General features: G+C 45.1%; 1 protein-coding gene across 1 annotated transcript in view; it reads right to left on the reverse strand.

Annotated features, from left to right (window-relative positions):
* Positions 1-19540, reverse strand: part of IPO9 (importin 9) — a 567644-nt gene that overhangs the window by 209610 nt on the left and 338494 nt on the right. Inside the window, exon 20 of the mRNA XM_069239031.1 lies at positions 14896-15029. Coding sequence (XP_069095132.1) covers positions 14896-15029 — 134 coding nt within the window. The remainder of the gene's footprint in view (positions 1-14895; positions 15030-19540) is intronic.

Here is a 19540-nt window from a genome sequence, read left to right on the forward strand (position 1 = left end):
TTTACGAATGTCTGGACATCTACTAAAATCAGTGGACCTCATCCAAGCATGGTGCCAAAGCACTGCTCGTGTGCCAACTGTCCGAAAATGAGATAATCTTGTAGCAATCTGCAAGGTTAAACAAGCATTTCCAATGCAACGGTTCTCGCATTTGCTCAAGTTAGAGCTATTAGCGCTGTAAAAAAAAAAAAAAATGCAGCACGATCACACTATGTAAAATGCAGCGCAATCACCCTGCATGGAAAATATACAGCTAAAGTAGTCTGGACCCCAGGCTGAAAACATCGAGCCTCGTATGTTTTTCGTCGTTTTCCGGTGCTGTGTAGGTGGGCTGAACACCAGAAAAGGCATGACGTATGCATGCCTTTCACAAATGAAAACAAGCGGATTTTAAAAGACAAGCCCACAAATCAATGTAAGTGACTGACGTGACATGGGCGTGGTTTGAAGCCCAAAGAGAGATTACAGAATGGACGGAGCGCTTTGCGCTCGCCCATAAAAATGGATGCCTTTTGATGACACATTTGACATGGACAGATGGAAGTGGAAGGATTTGTCGGTGACGCACACAATATAATTATGAACCATGTAGATGAGGTGCAGAAAAAACAGGAACTGATTTACACTGGTCGGTGCCTAGTTTACTTTGATGATGTGATGTCCATAGGCAGAGTTACAGCTTGTGTCAAATGGCACTAAACAGTGCTGGGGAGTCATTGCTCAGTAAAGTCATTAGGATCAGTCCGAACCCTCGAAAGAGTGTACTCATACAATGAGGAGTCAGCTTGGAGATGTATCCATCAAAAATTGATATTACCACTTAATTCTATCAGTGAGGCATACAAAGTGATGAATATTAAGAATACAGACAGCATCTGTCCTGGAAAGATACTGCCACTACAATGCCACCACTGTAATGCAGCTTTCAGTTGCGGTCTGGCTGACAATGCAGCCCCCGTGCTTGTTGACATGTTGCTCTGTCATCATGTTGCAGTTCTTGAATTCTCATGTAAATGTGCCACTCCGGGAGCAGCAAATGCAGCTTAAGAGTGCTTTGATTTTTCTGGCTTACAGTTCTTCGAAAATGAATGTGAGTGATAAACATCAGCTTGTACCTTTTTTCCACTGACTTCCCCTTCTACAGTAGCAATGTAAATACTTATTTTATGTATTTTATTTTTTGCTATTATTTACCAAGGACATAGCACTGAGAGGCAACAGAATGATTCACATAGTACAGCCACAGATTCAAGCCGATGCGAGCCTAAAGTAGGAAGCACACAGTCATTTCCAAAAGCAAATGAACAATGTGGAGGAGGGGAAGAGGTTAAGTGTGGTATGCACTGGGGAAAGAATGTGGGTAGGCACTAAAATAATGAATTCTAGATAGTATGTAATGAAGAATCAAATATGTAGGAGAAGCAATATTCTGGATATTTAGGAAAGAGCAGCTAAGTTGAAAAACAAACCACAAAAGGGAAAAGTGGCAAATCAGAATCCAAAATAGCAGAGGAAAGGGATGAGGAATAGGTTAAGAATGAGGACTAATAAAGGGAAAAAAATGAAGAATTAAAGGTTTGCTTTTTAATTCAGACTTATTGATTTGTGTATTTTATTGGTTATTAGGTTGGTGCTGCATGTCATGCAGGCAGCTGGCAGGGGAGCAATTTTAAGCTTGGTATACCAGTTTCTGCATCTTTTGGGTTTTATGAATGATGCAGATCGACTTTAGTTTGATTTGGGTGAGGAGGGGTAGCCAGTGAAGATTCAAGAGTGTTGGGGTGATGTGAGTAAACCTTTGCTCACCAGTGGAATAATGAGCCACTGAGTTGAATTTAGCTTTTGACAAGTTTAATTGAAGATGGAAATGTGCAAAAACCATGTACGTGTTGGATACACACCACAAATGACAATTTGTCCTAAGGCTGTGTGTCATAAGCATATTGGTGGAGGAAGAGAATGGAGCTGGGAGTAAATCGAGAGTCTCCATACAAAGGTTAAACAGAAGATCATAGTGGCTACAATGCTATACTGGCAAACCTTGCCCCATCAGGTGTACTGCTACTGGTGATGTGCACTTAGTCAAAATGAGATGAGCAGACGTACCGCAATACACCTTTCAATAGTAGTGTTCTCTCATTTCATTCTTTCATGACACACAGGTATCTCCTGTGGAAGGATGGATGAGAATGTGAAAATATGAATCATCTTGGTCAGTGGTCCTTACCGTGGTCCAGGGACCCCTCGTGCTCTGCAACACCTACTCTAGAGTTATTTAATAAAGTGCACATACATTTAAAAAATACAATTGAAAATTAAAAACATTCTGTAAATGTGAAGAAATTTGAAAGTGGGTACTAAAAAATAAGTTGGCATGCTCAGTTAGATTTGTGGGAGCAATGCAAAATATAGTATGTTTGTTGGGTGGCCTCAACTGAACTTAGAAAAGCAGTAAACTTCCCATTAAAATTAAAAATAATTTCATATTTGTTTTTGAATTTAATAAAGTATTCCATCATTTATTTTGCTTGTTAGAATGCTGGTTTATGTATTTTTATGTACTGCATTGATTTGCAGTTCAAATGAACAAGTTACTTACCTTCGGTAACAAATTATCTGGTAGAGACATATTCTAGTTGCAGATTCCTTACCTTAGAGTTTCCTCCAGGTGTCGGTCTGGATCCAGAGATTTTTCTTTGAGCAGTAACCCTGCGTGCCTTTAGGTGGTGTCCGTCAACTCCACGTCCGTCGTGGTCGCTAGATATGACGTCACAGGTCATATATAGGCACCGCCCCTGTGCGCTGACATCAGTTTCTTTTCACAACTTTCTATACCAGAAGCGCAGAGCCATGAAGAACACGGACCCTGGTGCTCCAAAACTAGGGCCCTGAAAGGGGAGTCTCTGTCCCTAGTAGTCAGTCTGCAGAGGGGGGAGGATGGGTGGGCCGGTAAGAAATCTGCAACTAGAATATGTCTCTACCAGATAATGTGTTACTGAAGGTAAGTAACTTGTTCATCTCAAAGAGACTTCTAGTTGCAGATTACATAGATACCCAAGTAATACCATCCCCGGAGGAGGGTCTGCGAACCAAGATCATACTAGGAAGTCCTGCAGGACCAAACAGGCAAAGTACCTGTCCCTTTGGTAAACATGTGCACGGATGTCCATCTTTCTGCCTGGCACATTTCCAGGATTGGAACTCAGTTAGCTAACGCAGTGGTGGCAGTTGTTGCTCTGGTACAGTGAGCATGCAAACCCTCTGGGGGTTGCTTTTTAGCCAATGTATAGCACATTTTAACGCAGAGAACGTCCCATCTAGAGATGGTTCTCTTCTGCACTGCTAGACCTTTCTTTGCACCCCCATAACCTTCAAAGAGCTGATCATCTACCCAAAACTCTTTGGTATGATCAAGATAGAATGACAGTGCTCTTTTTGGGTCCAGACGGTGGAGTCTCTCCTCTTCTATAGAAGGATGTGGGGGCGTGTAAAAAGTAGGCAAACTGATGGATTGGCCTACATGAAAGGGCATAACCACATTAGGTAGAAAGGAAGCCCTGGTATGAAGCACCACCTTGTCAGGGTGGATGGAGATGAAAGGTGGCTCTGAAGAAAGAGCCTACCGCACTCTCACACTGCAGGCAGAGATGCTAGCTACAAGGAAGACTGCAAAGTGGGCAGTTGTGAATTGTCTCAAAAGGAGCACACATCAGAAAAGTAAGAACTACGTTCAAGTCCCACAGGGGCATTCTGAACGGGAAAGAAGGAAAGACATTGTTAAGTCCCTTAAGAAATCTTCCAATCATTGAAGAATAAAAAATAAAAAAAAGAGGGTTGGTCAGGCAATATGAGGAAAGCCGAGATGGCAGACAAATAACACTGGAGGGTGCCGAGATCAGAGCCCTGCTAGGCCACAGAAAGAATAAACAAAATAACCTCAGAAAGAGGAGTGAACAGGGGGCCAACAGACTTGTCTCTACACCATGCCACCAATTTGTTCCATCAACAGGCATATCCTGTTTTAGTGGGAGGATGCCTGGCTGCCAAGATAACATTACAGACTGCTCAATCGCCACGCAAGGCGGCGATGACTGGACAGGTTCAGATGGAGAATTGATCCCTGCTGCTGTGACAGACGATCCTCCCGAAGGGGCAGTCTAATCAGAGGATCGATGGCCATGGTCAAGAGCTCAGGATACCAATTTCTTCGTGCCCAGTCCAGAGCCACAGGAATGACTTGAGTCCAGTCGTTCTTGAGAACTCTGTGCAGAAGTGGTATTGTCGGAAAAGCATAAAGGAGGCCTGAGTTCCGCGCAAGACTAAAAGCGTCGCCGAGCGAGTGCAGTCTTGGAATCTCCAAAGCGCCAAACAGATGACATTGCGTGTTCTCTGCAGAGGCAAAGATATCTAACCAATGCTCTCCCCACTGTTGAAAGAGACCTTGCGCAATCTCCTGATGGAGATGCCATTCATGATCGACCAGGCATTGACGGCTGAGTTTGTCTGCTCTGGCATTCAGAGAACCCACCAGGTATATGCCCTGATGTTGCAGCCATATCCAGAGGTACAGAGCCTCCTGACAAAGGGACCGCAACCCCACCCCGCCCTGCTTGTTGCAGTACAACATGGCGGTGGTTTTGTCCATTAATACCTGCACCACTTTCCCTTTGAGAGAGGGAAAGAATGCTTTCAATGCCAGCCTGATCGTCACGAGCTCTAAAAGACTGATATGAAGCTTGGCCTCCACCAGACACCAGATGCTTCTCCCGTGTGGCTGCCCCATCCCAGGAGTGACGCATCTGTCACTACTGTAAGGTCTGGTTGGGGAAGGGAAAGGACTCTGCCTCAACCAATTGCGGTTCAAAAGCCACCACTGCAGATGTTGCGCAGTCCCCTCTGAGATCTGGACCATGTCGGAGAGATTCACCTGATGCCATATCAGCAGGATACAGGAGGCCATGAGGCCCAGCAGCCTCAAAGTAAGTCTCACCGAAATCCAGGACAGAGACTGAAACATCAGTTTCACAGCCTGAATATCCTGGACTCACCGCTCGGGAGGATAGGACCGAAACTGCACTGTGTCCAGAACAGCTCAGATGAGTGTCTGAGAGGAAGTCAGGTGTGACTGGCTAGACCACTGACTCCCTGATCAATGGGGATGCCGGATCCCACGTTCCCAGCCATGCAGAGGCTGGCCAGCATGCGCGACATGGGGGATGGCAGGGAACGGATGTGGCTGGGCTCCCCTTCTGTCACCACGAAAGGGGTGAAAAGACTGAGGGGGCGGGGGCAGTTGCGAGGCCAAGGGACCAGGCAGTAGCCTGGGACTCCTTAAAGTGCTCAAGAGCTAGGTTTGCTTTGTCTCCAAAGAGACGGGCGCCATCAAATGGCATGTCCAGAGTGGATTGGACATCCCCTGGAAAGGCAGATGTCTGTAACCAGGTATGGCAACTCAAGACCACTGTCGAAGCAAACGATCTGCCTAGAGAGTCTGTTGTATCCAGCCCACATCTGATTGTGATCTTAGCTGCGTCGCTACCATGAGCAATAGCTTGGGCGATAATGGCCCGGGCCTCCTCTGCACTTGTGCGATCGTGTCCAATAAAGTATGGGCGTAGAGGCCCAAAAGGCATGTGGTGTTCATAGACCGCAATGCCAGGCTAGAGGAAGAAAAAAACGTCTTCCCAAGATGATCCAGCCTCTCGGGTATCCAGGGCAGCGGAACGGAACGTGTTGGAATGTTGAGGCTTCAATGACTAATCTCTCCGGAGAAAGGTGTTGGATCAGGAAAGCCAAGTCGTTAAGTGCAGGCCTATAGCAGCAGGCTATTGTCCTGTTGACAGGATCTCTTTTGCTGGGTTTGGACCAAGTCCCCAGCACATCAGTGAGGACTTCATTAAAGGGCAAAAGGGGTCCTGACATGGAAGCCCCAGGCTGAAGCACCTCAGTCAGGAGGTTAGTCCTGAAAGCCACCGAAGACCTCAACCACTCTCCGTACCACCATGGAATAGGAGGCTCTCTCCTCCATAGCAACGGTAGGGGGAGAAAGCATGCCAGTATCAGGGGCGGTATCCAGATCGCTGTCTTCACCTATATCTTGACCCCAGTCTACAGGGGTCTTTAAGCTGGTATTCTAAAGGGTCCAGTGACCCCTCTATTCACTAACTGAGCTTGTGCGCATAAGAAAAAGAGTCAGGATCCGACCTAGGGACAAAAGCCCCCGCCGAAGACAGAAACACCATCAAGCGACACAGCATCTGCTCTGTGTCAGAGTTGGCAACGAGTATAGGATCTATGCCGTCCGCAAGCCCGGGTGGCGTCAGAACTGTTGCCGCCAGAAACTTCATCGGGGAAAGTCACAGTGGTACGACTGGTGCTGGTTTGGTTCTGGAAGCGGATACCTGGGTGTCCCTCAGAGACTAGGGCAAAGGTGTTAGTGAGGAACCTGATGCGGCCCCTGCCAACCCTGCAGGGCCTGAAGGCTCTCCAATAGTGGTGGACTGCCCAAAGATGAGGCACATGGCCTCAAAATACCTTCAATTGGGTGGGGGGCTCTGGCTCCCAGAAACTCTGGGAGGTGCAGAGCCGACCCAGGAGTAGGCTCCAAAGACGGAGGCCTAGAGCGAGGACGTTCCTCCCACATCGTGTCGTCCGACCCTCAGGGTGAAGTCGAAGAGCGCTTGTGCTTCTTCTACTTCTTGTTGTGCTACCCAAATGTCCAAACGATTTAGAATGGGATGAGTGGTGATGGCTCTGCAAGTTGTCTCACGACCTTCCTCTCAACCAAGACTGGGGGTGATGCGGAGCCGGACCACGAGTAGCTCTAGGGACTACACACTCAAAGCCTTCGGGTTCTTAGCCCGGCAGTTGGAGCAAAACTTCAGGTCGTGGTTGCGCTCTAAACACCACAGGCACATGAGGTGCGGATCCCTTGCCAACAATATGTGGTGAAAGGAGTAGCAGGGCTTGAAGCCAGACTTAATGGATGACATTACTTGAGGCATGGGGAAGTCAAAAACCTCAAAAAGGAGTCAAAAGGCCAGTCAAAAAGCGACTGTAGAGGTAACTCACCGGATCTGCGTGTACGCTGGTGTGGAAAGAAATCAACTGATGTCAGCGCACCGGGGTGGTGCCTATAATCAACCTGTTCTGCAGAGATGCTGCATCAGCAGCTAAGTAGAGACTTAAAGAGAGATACAATAGACCAGACTTCTGAAGATGCAAAAGGTAACAGATGATGTCTTTGACTGTGACTACGAAGTTGGACGTGTTGAATAAGGAAGGCCAGCATCTCAGGATCTCCTGAGGGTTTCTTCATGATGGGGTGGGGGAGTGCTGTGACGGGTTTCTAGTAGTCCAGGAAAGTAGCTGAGCTGATGGAGTATTGGAGTCAGGGTTGTGCAGATGGGGGTCTAATCCTCTGGTGAAAATGAAGTGTGGGCAGGGATCTGTTAGGAATCGAGAATGGTGATGATGGTCCCGAAGGTCATGATATTGATATTGGGTGGATCATGTGGTCAGGCTGAAGAGCTGCGATGGTGGCTTAATCCGGTTGGAAGCTGAACTTGTTTATACTTTGCTAATCTTGTAGCTGAAATAGTTGGAGAGCTGGGTCCAGAGGTCCCGAGACAGGATGATGGTTGGCGGAAACTGCCAGGAGTGGTGGTGGGGGGGGGGGGGGGGGGGGACGGGTTGAATGTAGGAAAGCACTCTTTTTGGCATGGTTAGCCCTGACTTTTCCTTGATATCTAATGTAATTTCGAATGAAAGTGCACTGGGTTCCTGCTAACCATGTCCCCAGTGCCAGATCTCTTTCCCATAAAACTGCACAGTCGTTTCCCTCAATTGGCAAAACCTTTAGTACCCTCTTTAAGTCCCTAGTAAATGGTACCTTTGGTACCTAGGGCCTGAGGAACTGAAGGTCCCTAAGGGCTGCAGAACAAACTGTGCCATCCTAAGAGACCACTTACCAAGCACATGGCAGGCGTCTTGATGCAGACAAAAGTGAAAACACAACAAGACACACAGCCTGTGTGCCACGTCCCCTAACACTGCATGTAATATATGTAAGTCACCCAGCAAGCGGGTCTTACAGCCCTAAGGCAGAGAGCAATATATTACATGTGAGGGCATATAAACCCGATATAGCTTTTACCTGTGACATCGACTTAGAGATATTCGACTACACAAGGAAAAATGCAATAACTCTTCTTTCAGATAAACCCTTGAAAATGTCACCATCTTGTAGATGAGGCCTCCAGTTAATGACAGTTCAAACAGGAACACAGCCTCTCAGGAACAATATTTTTTAGTTTTATACAGTGCAAACGTGGACTGATGGCCATAGAGCACTTCACAAGAGAACCCAGCTACACATTGTTTTAAAAGCATGAGGAGAGTTAAGTGATTTGCCCAGAATCATTGGATACAGAGCTGAGGTCATAATTTTAAGCTGGGTCTACAGTTCCAAAGCTGGTAGCTCTGGTCACCATGCCAAAATGTATCCTGTTTCAATATAGATTTCAAACCATTTTGGGTGCAGAGTTTTTTAAAATCTTTTTAATGCTTTGATGGACTTGTTTTTTTCATTTTTAGAGACATGCACAAGTGCCTTTTTCCTAGAAAATTCCTGCTGAAAAACAATTAAAGCCAGAAACATCATCCTAAAATGGAAGGGACACTGGTAGAGAGGGAGCAGTGTCTTAAGGACATTAACTTGCAATGAGTTCACTACTGCTACTCCCCCATATTACAATGATTCTGCAGTCATGCAGATCTGAATATCAGATATAAGTTTGCACCTCGAGGACTACAGCAAAAGGACAAACTTCTGTCAGCAGGTCTTTCTCTGGTTTCCAGCAAAGGGTACTAATGCAATTTCTATTTTAACAAGATTTTATTGGATCTATTCTTCAGGTATTACAATATAGTAGAATATGGGTACAAATTAACAAGTTACTTACCTATGGTAATGCCTTATCTGGTAGAGACTATTTAACCATAGATTCCTTACCTTAGAATTATCCTCAGGTATCAGACTGGATCTGGAACATTTTCATGAGCAGTACCTCTGTGTACCGGTAGGTAGCAGTGTTCAGTTCCAGTGGCGGCGGCGTCCACACCAGAAATTACATGCATGGTGCCTATACAGGCAAAACCCCAGTGTGCAGATGTCAGTTTCTTTACATGGCTTATCACACCAGGAATGCAGAGCCATGAAAAACAATGCCAATGATATGGTAAAGTAAGGCAACAGCTTTGTCCCTAGAAATGTGTTCGCAGAGCGGGGAGGATGGGCGGGTCTGTATGGAATCTGCGGCAGTAAATAACTTGTTCATCTGATAGATCCTTCTAGCCACAGATACCTTACCTAAGAATAGTTACCCAAGCAAAACCTCCCTGGTGATGGGTCTGCGAAACTATTTCACACTAAAATGTCCTCCACAACTGAACATGCAAAGTACCCATCCTTACGGACCTGACTGTCCAGGCAGTAGCGCTTGGTAAACTTGTACAGAGATGTCCATGTTGCTGTCTGGGAGATGTCCAGGACTGGAATTCCATGTTCTAATGCAGTGGATGCAATCTTGGCCATCGTGGAATGAGAATCATCAGAGGTTGCATTTTGGCCAATGCGTAGTGATGGACCATTTTTGTACCGCCTTCCCCTCTGGGCTCCAACATACCCCACAAAGAGGTGTTCATCAACTTGGAACTCTTTTGTATGGTCAAGGTAGAAGGACAACGCTCTTTATAGGCCCAGCAAGTGAAGTCACTCCTTCTTTAGAGGGATGAGGCAGAGCGTAAAAGACCGGCAGGGTGTTGGACTGGCCTACATGAAAGAGTGACCACCTTCTGTAGGAAGGAAGCTCTAGTACAGTGGTTCCCAAACTGTGGTCGGGGGACCCCTGGGGGTCCGCGAAGCCTTCTCAGGGGGTCCCCGAGAACCTAGAAAATTAAAAAACATTAACAAATATTGACAAATTAGGTCCCCAGCTTCCAGTAATGACTCAGGCGGGGTCCCCGGATTTCCATGATGATTCAGTGGGGGTCCCTGGGTTCCATTAATGTTAAAGTGGGGGTCCACAGAAATCAAAAGGTTGGGAACCACTGCTCTAGTACACAGGACCAGCTGGTCTGGGAAGATGTTGAGGCATGTTGGCTTAGATGTCAAAGCCTGGACCTCACTGAATCTTCAGAAAGATGTTATTGCCACTAGAGAGCTCTCTTTATATTTAGAAGTCTGCAAGAACAGTTTTGGAGTGGCTTGAAAAGAGTCCATATCAGGAAAGTCAGAACTAAATTTGGGTCCCACTGCGGCACAATGAATGGTAAATTAAGGAACAAGTGTTAGAGACCTTTCAGAAACATATATACAACAGAGGACATGAACAGTGATTGCTGATCAGGCAACCCCAGAAATGTCGAGATGGTAGAAAGATAGCCTTTTAAGGTGCCCAAAACAAAGCCCTGCTGGGCAAGAGAGATAAAGCAGAAGAACCTGAGAAAGGGGCAAAAAGGGTGTCAAACCTGTTTTTCTGCACACCATGTCACAAACATGCAACAAAGGCAGGCATATACTATCCAGGTGGAGGGATTCCTAGCTGTCAAGATGACATTACAGACTTCAGAAGTAAGGTGTAACGCTGTCAACTGTTGCTTCTCATTATCGAAACATGAAGGCGGAGAGTTGACAAGTTTGGGTGAAAAACCCTCCGCTGCTGCAGCAACAGAAGGTCCTCCCAAAGGGGCAGTCTGATTGTAGGATCGATCGCCTTGATCAACAGTTTGGGATACCAAACTCTTCGGGCCCAGCCCAGAGCCATAAGGATGACTTGGGTCGGGTCGCTCCTGATCTTAGTAACTCTGGACAGAAGTGGTCTGGACAGAAAGGCATATAGGAGCCAGAGCTCTACTCAAGAAAAAAAGCATCTCCGAGCGAGAGCCGCCTTTGAGACTCCTGAATGCAGAAGTGCTGACAGTGCACGTTCGCAGCAGTGGTGGTGAACAGATCTAACCATGGCTCTCACCACTGCTGAAAGTGACCTTATACCACCTCCGGACGGAGATGCCATTTGTGATCCACTGGACATCTTAGTCTAAGTTTGTTCGCTGTTCAGAGAGCCCGCCAGGTGTTCAACCACCAGGGAAATGCCCTGACATTCCAGCCATATCCTGAAATGCAGTACCTCCTGACAAGGTTTCCACAACCCCACCCTGCCCAGTTTGTTGCCGTACCAAATGGCAGTAGTGTTTTCCATGAACACCTAAACTAGCCTTCCCTTGATAAAGAGTAGAAATGCTTTCAATGCCAGTCAGATTGCTCAAAGTGCCAATAGGTTAACGTGGAGCCCGGATTCCGCTGAAGACCTGCTCAAAAACATGGCCTCATAAAATTATTTAACTGGAGGAGGGGTCACTCCGGCTCCTGAAAAGTTGGAGAGGCGCAGGAGCCAGCCCTGGCATAGGCTCTGAAGAACCATGCCTCGAATGCCGTTTTTTCGTTGCGTCGGCCGATAGACAAGGAGCAGTCTAAGCAGGCTTTGAGTTGTTATGTTTCTTGTGCCTCTTACCTGAGTTTCCCAACTAATTTGAATGGGACGAAGAGGAATTGGGACTTCTGAAACGATCCTGGGACGTCCCTCTCAACCGAAATCGAGATCTACACGGAGTCACCTGCTGGACCGCAAGTAGCTTCAGGGACTGCTCCACAAAGCCTTCAGCACCATGACCTGGCAGTGGGAGCACAACTTGGAGTTGTGGTCGTGCTCCAGACACCACAGGCATACAAGGTGTGGGCCCATCACAGAAATGGTGCGGAGACAGGCACCATAGGGTTTTAAACCAGTTTTCCTCGATTAAATCTTTACCTAACAAACCAGGGGGAAACCTTCAGAAAAAATTTAGAAATCGTCTAAAAAAATCATGTCAAAAAGTGACAGTAGTAGCTCTCTCCAGATCTGCACTGGCTGGGTAGAAAGAAAAGAACTGACATCAGCACACCAAAGTGGCACCTATATAGGTGAAGCAGAAGTCACTTCTGGTGTGGTCGTGGATGTCGCAGGGGTACCACACAAAAAATATTTCGGATACAGTCCGATGCCTGGAGAGAATTCAAAGGTATTGAATCCATGGCTATGAGTCTCTATCAGATTTAAGCCTTCCTTATTGACATCAGTGCCACACCAGACGGTAAGCTTAAAAAAACATCAACAAATTCGAAAAGACTGTCAAAAAATTACTGGGGGCTGATCTCTCAGATCAGCTTTATATGGTGCAGAAAGAAAAGAACATACGTCAGAACACTGGGGTGGTGCCTATACAGGCACCATGCACTTCACTTCTTGCAAGGACGCCATGCACAGCCAAAGTATGCCACCTACGTGCAAGGGGGTACTGTTCACGAAAAACTTCTAGATCCAGTCTGGCACCCGGGAATAATTCTAAGGTAAATAATCAGCAGCTACAAGACTATCAGATGCCAATTAACAATAACAAGGATGTCAACCTGGACATAAGATATCACCAAACACAATCCCATGCTTTCGAAAAGGCCATGGTAAAGTTGTGGTGTGGGGGTGGGAGGGGTGGTGAATGTCCTTAATGTTAAAAATCCTATTGGTTCCAGCGACATGAGCCTGCAGGCAGAAAACTGAGATAAAATAATTCAAAGTGATCGTAATGGGAAGGAAGGCCCAATACACCCCCTACCCTCCCACGAAATGCCCAGCTATGAGGAAAGACAGTTGATTTAGAGCATAGCCCATGCCATTTGGGTATTGAAAGTTAAAAACTGTTCTGCAATGATATCTGAATGAAGCACTTGTCAGTGGTATCCTGCCACCCAGTTTAATGCTTCTATTGGCAGACAAACGTCACTGCTTGGAAAGGGATCACCAAACGGTCCTTCAACTCAACTCTGCAATTACTTTTAAGGTCTGTATTGAACTTGCCATAGCACTATCTGCAGTGGATATGGGACCTTCCAACTCCTCTTCTGTGGCAGAATGCTTATGCCAATTTTTCCTTGTTGACAACACACAGCTGTAATGGCTGCACCACAAAACAGTATATTAGGGGATATATTATTAAATGTCCCAGGCATTACAATTAATATATATTCAGAAAGAATTACAAGAGTTATGTATGTCTCAAACAAAGAGCCTGCCAATGGCTGACTCGATATTAGATAAAAAGTCATAAAAAAAAACAGAAATTTATACCTGGAAATTTAAGGCACAGAATGCAATCTTGGTGCTCTTGAAGCCTAGCTCAAGCCCATCATGTAAGATGCCTGACTTACAAAAAATAACTCAACTAAGATTTGCTCCATTTTGTAATAAATTTAGAAAATATATCAGATGCATGGCTGATGCATCAGTACTTCAAGACTAGTGTCCAGTTTTAAGATTATGTTAGGCAAATCATCAAGTATACTATGATAGTGTTGTTCTACGGGGATGGAGATGAATACTCCAATGAAGGGGTTTTCCATGGTAATACACACAAATAGTGTAACAGTAAACTCAACCAGCAAGAGCACAGAAGGAATTCCTTGTTCCATTTGTAAGGGTAAATAGTAGCTATATTAGAATTGATTCAAACATGCAATTAAGGGTTCGACAATACCAAAAAATAAGCCAGTCACAGAATGTAAATACCAATTACTTGGTAATACTGGTTCTCTACAATACACATTGTTCAGGGCTCGAAAAAGCATTAAAATGTTATTAGACCTGCAGGTCCAGTAACTTAAATAATCTACTTGACTTAACTGTAATGTACTTGACCCGAAAACAGGTCTCAAATTGTGTGATCCTAGGCAAATAGTTTACAGAGTCACCTTTTTCTTAATTCTCACATATGATAGCACCTTCAAATGTGTGAGCTCAGCATTTCTGCAGTACAAAAACAACTCTTTTGTTTGATTAAGTAGACTAAAGTTTGCTGCATGCATCACAAGACTCAAGCCCACATACCCATGAAGTCTAGCCCACATAACCTAGGACTTCTTTTAGTTTACTAACATTGCAATATGTTACTAAACATTGAAGTGGTAACATTGTCATCTACACAAAGTAACTTTCCAAGAAATGTCCAAAAACCTCTCCACTAACTTGCAGCTTTACTAATAAAAGTATACAGTGTATTAATTAATCTGTGAAAATTGGGTTTCAGAAAACATATCCTTTGCACATCAACATAGAAGGTATTCTGATGTGTTTTCATCCTATTAAAATATTTTTTATCACACAAATATGAAAAAGGGCTTTCACAACTACTGAAATACATTTTGAAATGTTTGCACAGTTGACTTAGTCATTTAAATGTTGTGTGTTAGGAAAAACCTGACATCCTATATTATTTTATTTTACATTCTAAGCAGCAGGTCACACAGTTCACCTCACAAAGTCCTGGAACTCTGCAATCAGAAGGAAAATTAATTGCAACAAAAAGTGACTTTTGACCTCTGTCTGTGAACACAGAGCAAATGTGACATAAGAACAAGATTTAAAGGTATCTTTTATTGCCCCTCCATTTTTCAACTGAACAGAACACCTGTTCAGTGTCAACTCGCCACAAGGCAGGAGTAAGTATTAAAATAGCTCGACCTGATCAAATAAGACTCGCCAATGCGAGTAGTCGAGTAGATATTCAAACCTTAATTGTTTCTAAAATCACATGGTGACATGATAATCCGCCATCAAGGAAGATCCATATTGACAAGTAATAGTGACAGCTGATTTATTTTGAAGGATCCAAACAGAAGACTCTACAGTAGAATGTTTAAACCACTTAATCTCTTGAATTTCTAGAAGCCCATGTCTTGCAAGAATATTTATTAATTATTTACCTGTGCCAGACTGTGACCAGTAACTCAAAAGAAGCACTTACTTTTGGCAGTTTTAGAACGTGTGCGTATTCCCTCCTCCATATTAAACAGCTCTTCTCCCTTCACCTTGATGTCTTGTAAACGCTTATCGTCAGTGTTGATTCCATACTGTAAGAGTTTACACAGAGCTATGGAGCTAAAACAAAAATGGGAGACAGAAAAACCCTATATGAAATTTCACATAAACAGAATATTAAAGTAAATTCTGCGCACCTTTCCAGCCATCATTAATGCACGGCTCTCTTGTGACTATACCATGCTGACAGAAACCAACGGAGTACTGCACACCTTGGATAGACAGCCATAGAATAGGCTTCACCACATCGTTGATTGAATCATTGATCATGAAGATGTTACTGACCATAAGTAATTTCTGGAAGCCTTAGGTGCTACTGAATAGAAAGTATCCCTAGTCCTGATGATGACCCATTATTGATTTATATCTATACATGGGGTCGAAACGTCAACATGAAATTGAATGTGGATTGAAATTGTAAAAAAATCTGTGACTTCAAGGCTTCCTGGATTGACAGAGCCGTTGGAAGTCTATATATAACCACCTTCTGTATATATTGGATATAAACACCACCACTCCACTTCACAATATTCACTTTCACTGTGTGTTTATTATTAGGAACACCTACTACCACGAGGAATATTTATAACTACGAATAATGTGTAATACAGGTTTAATTTGCGTAAAAGAAATCAAAAGGAATAAAGTACAACTAACGCAATAAAGATTGGATCTACATAATTGTCAAATTAATAATCAATTGTGGAAGTCTAGGATTACTTCCCCCTTGTATTGACCATACAACATTTATCTTAATACAGTATATGTCTTTTTCCCTATAGGATACCCACTCCAGAAATTGCAGCCTCATCTTTTGAAACGTGTAACAAAATATTCTCTCGAAAAGTACTTACCCGATTCTAATGATCTTGGTCTCCAAATTCATATAAAATTAAGTGTTAGTTTTATAAACTAGTATTGCATTTCTTTACTGAGTGTGTGTTTCGCTTACTGGCTTTGTGTGTGAGTAAAAAATGTTTAACACTGTCCTCTAATAAGCATAACTGCTCGCCCACACTACCACAAAAGAGAGCTTTTAGGGTTATTTTAACCTCTGTCAGCCAATAAGGATTATCTGCATACTGTCCTCTTATATTGGTACACTACATAGATAGCCAGCTTCCCACACAGGCGAATAGCAAGTTGATGTGGAGACAAGTCTTTCCCTGAGACCAGAGTCTTCTGATCCCCACTTCTCCCAGGTGACCTTCCCAACCCAGCAACAATGTATCCATCACAACTGTTAATTCTGGGTGGGGTCAGGACGGTAGAGAGGTCTGCAGCTGGTCCAACTGCAGTCGAGCAGCCACCACTGCAGATTCTTTGCAACCTCCTTTGACACCTCGATACAGTCTGACAGGTTCCTTGGTCCTGAGCACACAGGCTTCAGATCCCAATACAGAGCCCGTGAGTGCCACCTGGTGTGGTCCACAAGCAGAATACAGGAGGCCAAGAGGCCAGAATCCGGACTGTGTGGCACCGAGGAAGTGGTGGTTGTTGAGGTGGTCAGTGATATTTCAGCTGATTAGTTTCTGAAAAACCTTTGCCAGATATGGTAGCAGGAGATGGGTCTGAAAGCGTAGCTGGGTCAGCGGATGGTTTCTTCAACAATGGCATGACAGTAGAATGTTTCCAGGTGCCCGAGCTGCGGCTGAGTCAGTGAAAGATTTGAGAATGGGTGTTAGTGCTTTGCTGATCAGTAGGAGTCCTTTGATGTAGGCATGGTGGGAGGCAAGGGTCAGATGGAGCCCCCAAGTGGATTGTCTTTATGGTAGAAGCCATTTAGATGGTGGTGACAGCAGGCCACAATGTCAGGGTTTGTTCATCGGCTGCAATGGGAAGGTGAGTTGCGACAGTCTGGCTGACGGTCAACATTGCTGTATCCGGAGATGATTTTGTTACAGAAGAATTCCAAGAGCTTGTTGCAAAGGTATTGGCAGGGCGTGATGTTGCTGGAGGTAGCAGGGAACATGGTGAAATCAATAATGGCAGAGATTTCTTGGCTGCTGTTAGTGATGGCATGGATGAGATATGCACTTGGTAGTACGTATCTGCTGGTGGTAGCATCTTATGGCTGATTTTAAGATGACTATCTGCGGTATCTTGACTTGTTCTTCAATTGAGCTCCAGTTGCTTGCAGTCACATTTCATCAGCCTGAGTTCCTCTGTGTACCAGCTGGCGTGTGGTCAGGCTCTTACCGTTGAGTTGCAGTTGAAGGGAGCCAGGGTGTCAGCACATGGGTTGATCAGCTGCCAAAGTTTTTGATGGCTTACAGTAAGTCACTCGTGTGCTCTGGCCAGTGCTTGGAGAGGGCAGAATTCCTACTCCTCTTCTGAGATGCTTTTTGCTGCTTTGGCGTGCGTTTCCGGTGTTGGATGGTCTGTGATGGAGTGGGAGGGGTATGCTGAAACCAAGGACAGTGTTGGCTGTTCACGTCATAGTTGCTGGCTTGTCGACTGTGGTGTTGATGATGGAGGAGAAAATCGGGTCCAATAGACGTGTTTGGTAACATGCTGGATGAGACCAAGGTTTCTGAGATTTTCAAAAAGGGCTGTAGAGTTTGCATCGGTGTGGTCTGCTAGGTGAAAGTTAAGGTCTCGGAAGATGAAGGTGCTGGCAAGGATGACAAGGGGTGTGACAAAGTCGGTGATGTCACTAGCGAAATAGGTGTGGGGCCCTGGTAGTCTGTTGATGATGATTCCACCCACAGAGAAGTTGGCAGTAATGCGCATCTTGAACATGAGGTGTTACATGTAGCTGGCGGTGGTGGTGTCCATATAGATGTTTCAGCTGATGGTATCCTTGAAAATTATGGCAACCCCACCTCTGGGCTTGTGCTAACGGTCTTGCCTAACGATCTTGTCGGAGGTGGGGATGGCTGTACCAATATCCGGTGCTGAGGTTGGGTTTAGCCATGTTTCCGTGATAAAGAGTAGGTTTGGAATGTAGTTGTGCAGTAGGTCTCATATCTCTGTGGTGTGTTTGGAAAGCAAGTGGGTTTTGAGGAGCATGCCTGTAAGCGTGGCGTTTTGTCTGCTCTATCTGGTTGGTTTGTGAGAGTGAGCGGATGTAGGGTGTGGGAAAGTGCATGAGAACTTGCCGGAGGCACATTTGTGAATGCTTCTTCCATGTTGTGTGGTGTGGCAGCAGTGTGGCAAGTGCATAGAGGAGAGCAGCAGGGCATCGGTGGGTGGGGAGGAGAACCAGGGGTCTGGGTGCAGTCCAGGTGCAGACAGGCTTGCCTTTGGTGTGGCAGCAAAGTGCATGCTAGGCGCATTCGTGCTGCACCCACCATTAATTATGTCTTAGGAGAAGTGCGGGGTACTGTAGGTCAAAAACCAGTGATGTCACTTCCTGTGCAAATTGATGCTGGGGAATCCAGTGATATCACTTCCTATTCAGATTTATGGTGGGAAATCCAGTGATGTCACTTCCTGTGTATATAGGCGATGGGAAATTATAGGAAGCTGCCTCTCAATACAGTGCACTAAAATGAAGTACACTGTGCAGAGATTCTAAGTCAGGATCTGAGGCTTCAGATTATGCTTCTCCTTCTTTGCTGTTTATTATTCTCCAAAACACACTAGCCAACAAAATTAAAATTTGAGAAAATGACATTACCCATAACTTTTATTGTGACCTCATAACAACAGCACCAATCATATCACATAATAGGGTACATAACCAATGTGGCACAGAAAAACACCCTATTTCTTTGCTGCTTTGCCAAAGATAAGTAGAATTAATTTTATTATTATCCTTATTTATTTCTGTTATTTTACACAAAAGAGTCACTGGTGGTTTGTACATAAAGCGCATGAAGTGCGACTCCGTAGGTTGAAGGCTCAGATCCTCGTATGGCATGGCGGTGTTTCCATTTACAACTTGATAATTACTTAAGACCGTATTTCAGTGGCACTTGAAAGGGGTGCCCATAGGAAGGGAGGTAGTGCGCTGTGGTGCAGACAGTTCTCTGTCCTGTTTTGCTCTTGCCCCCCTGCATAAGTAAATACGCACAATGGTTTGTCCAGTCCTGTAGCAGGTGAGTGAGAGAGACGCTGCGTGGCTCCATAAGTGTGAGCTCAGCTCCCGTGGCAAAGCTTGCGGTGGAGTAACAATCATCTCACCTACTCCTGCACACCAGGGCAAGTGTATTAGCTATACAGGTTTCACCCGAGGGGCTTGTCACTGGCTCAGGGTCCGACTCTCCCAACGTTCTGCCTCTGTTTACCGCAATTTTCAGGATTGCCTACCACCACCCCAGTCACCTACCAGTTTTTCTTCAAGCCGCTAATTGCTCCTAGCTCATATACCTTTACCAGTGACTCAACATAATACATTCTCTTATGGCTGACCTCCATGAAACTCCAGAAAGATCCCAAGTCCTCGAAGGGGAACTCAAGCAAGCAGATGACATGATACAGACTCTAGTCGCCTCCAAGACACCCGTCCCTCTGACCCCGTCAACTATTTCACCGTTGATCGTAAGCGGGATCTTTGTGATCCGCAATACCAGTCCCCCTCTGATGCCTTCTGCCCCCTCCCAACTCCCGCAATCTCTTCCAATTTT

The sequence above is a fragment of the Pleurodeles waltl genome, chromosome 6 (assembly GCF_031143425.1).
Source record: "Pleurodeles waltl isolate 20211129_DDA chromosome 6, aPleWal1.hap1.20221129, whole genome shotgun sequence".
Lineage (NCBI taxonomy): Eukaryota > Metazoa > Chordata > Amphibia > Caudata > Salamandridae > Pleurodeles > Pleurodeles waltl.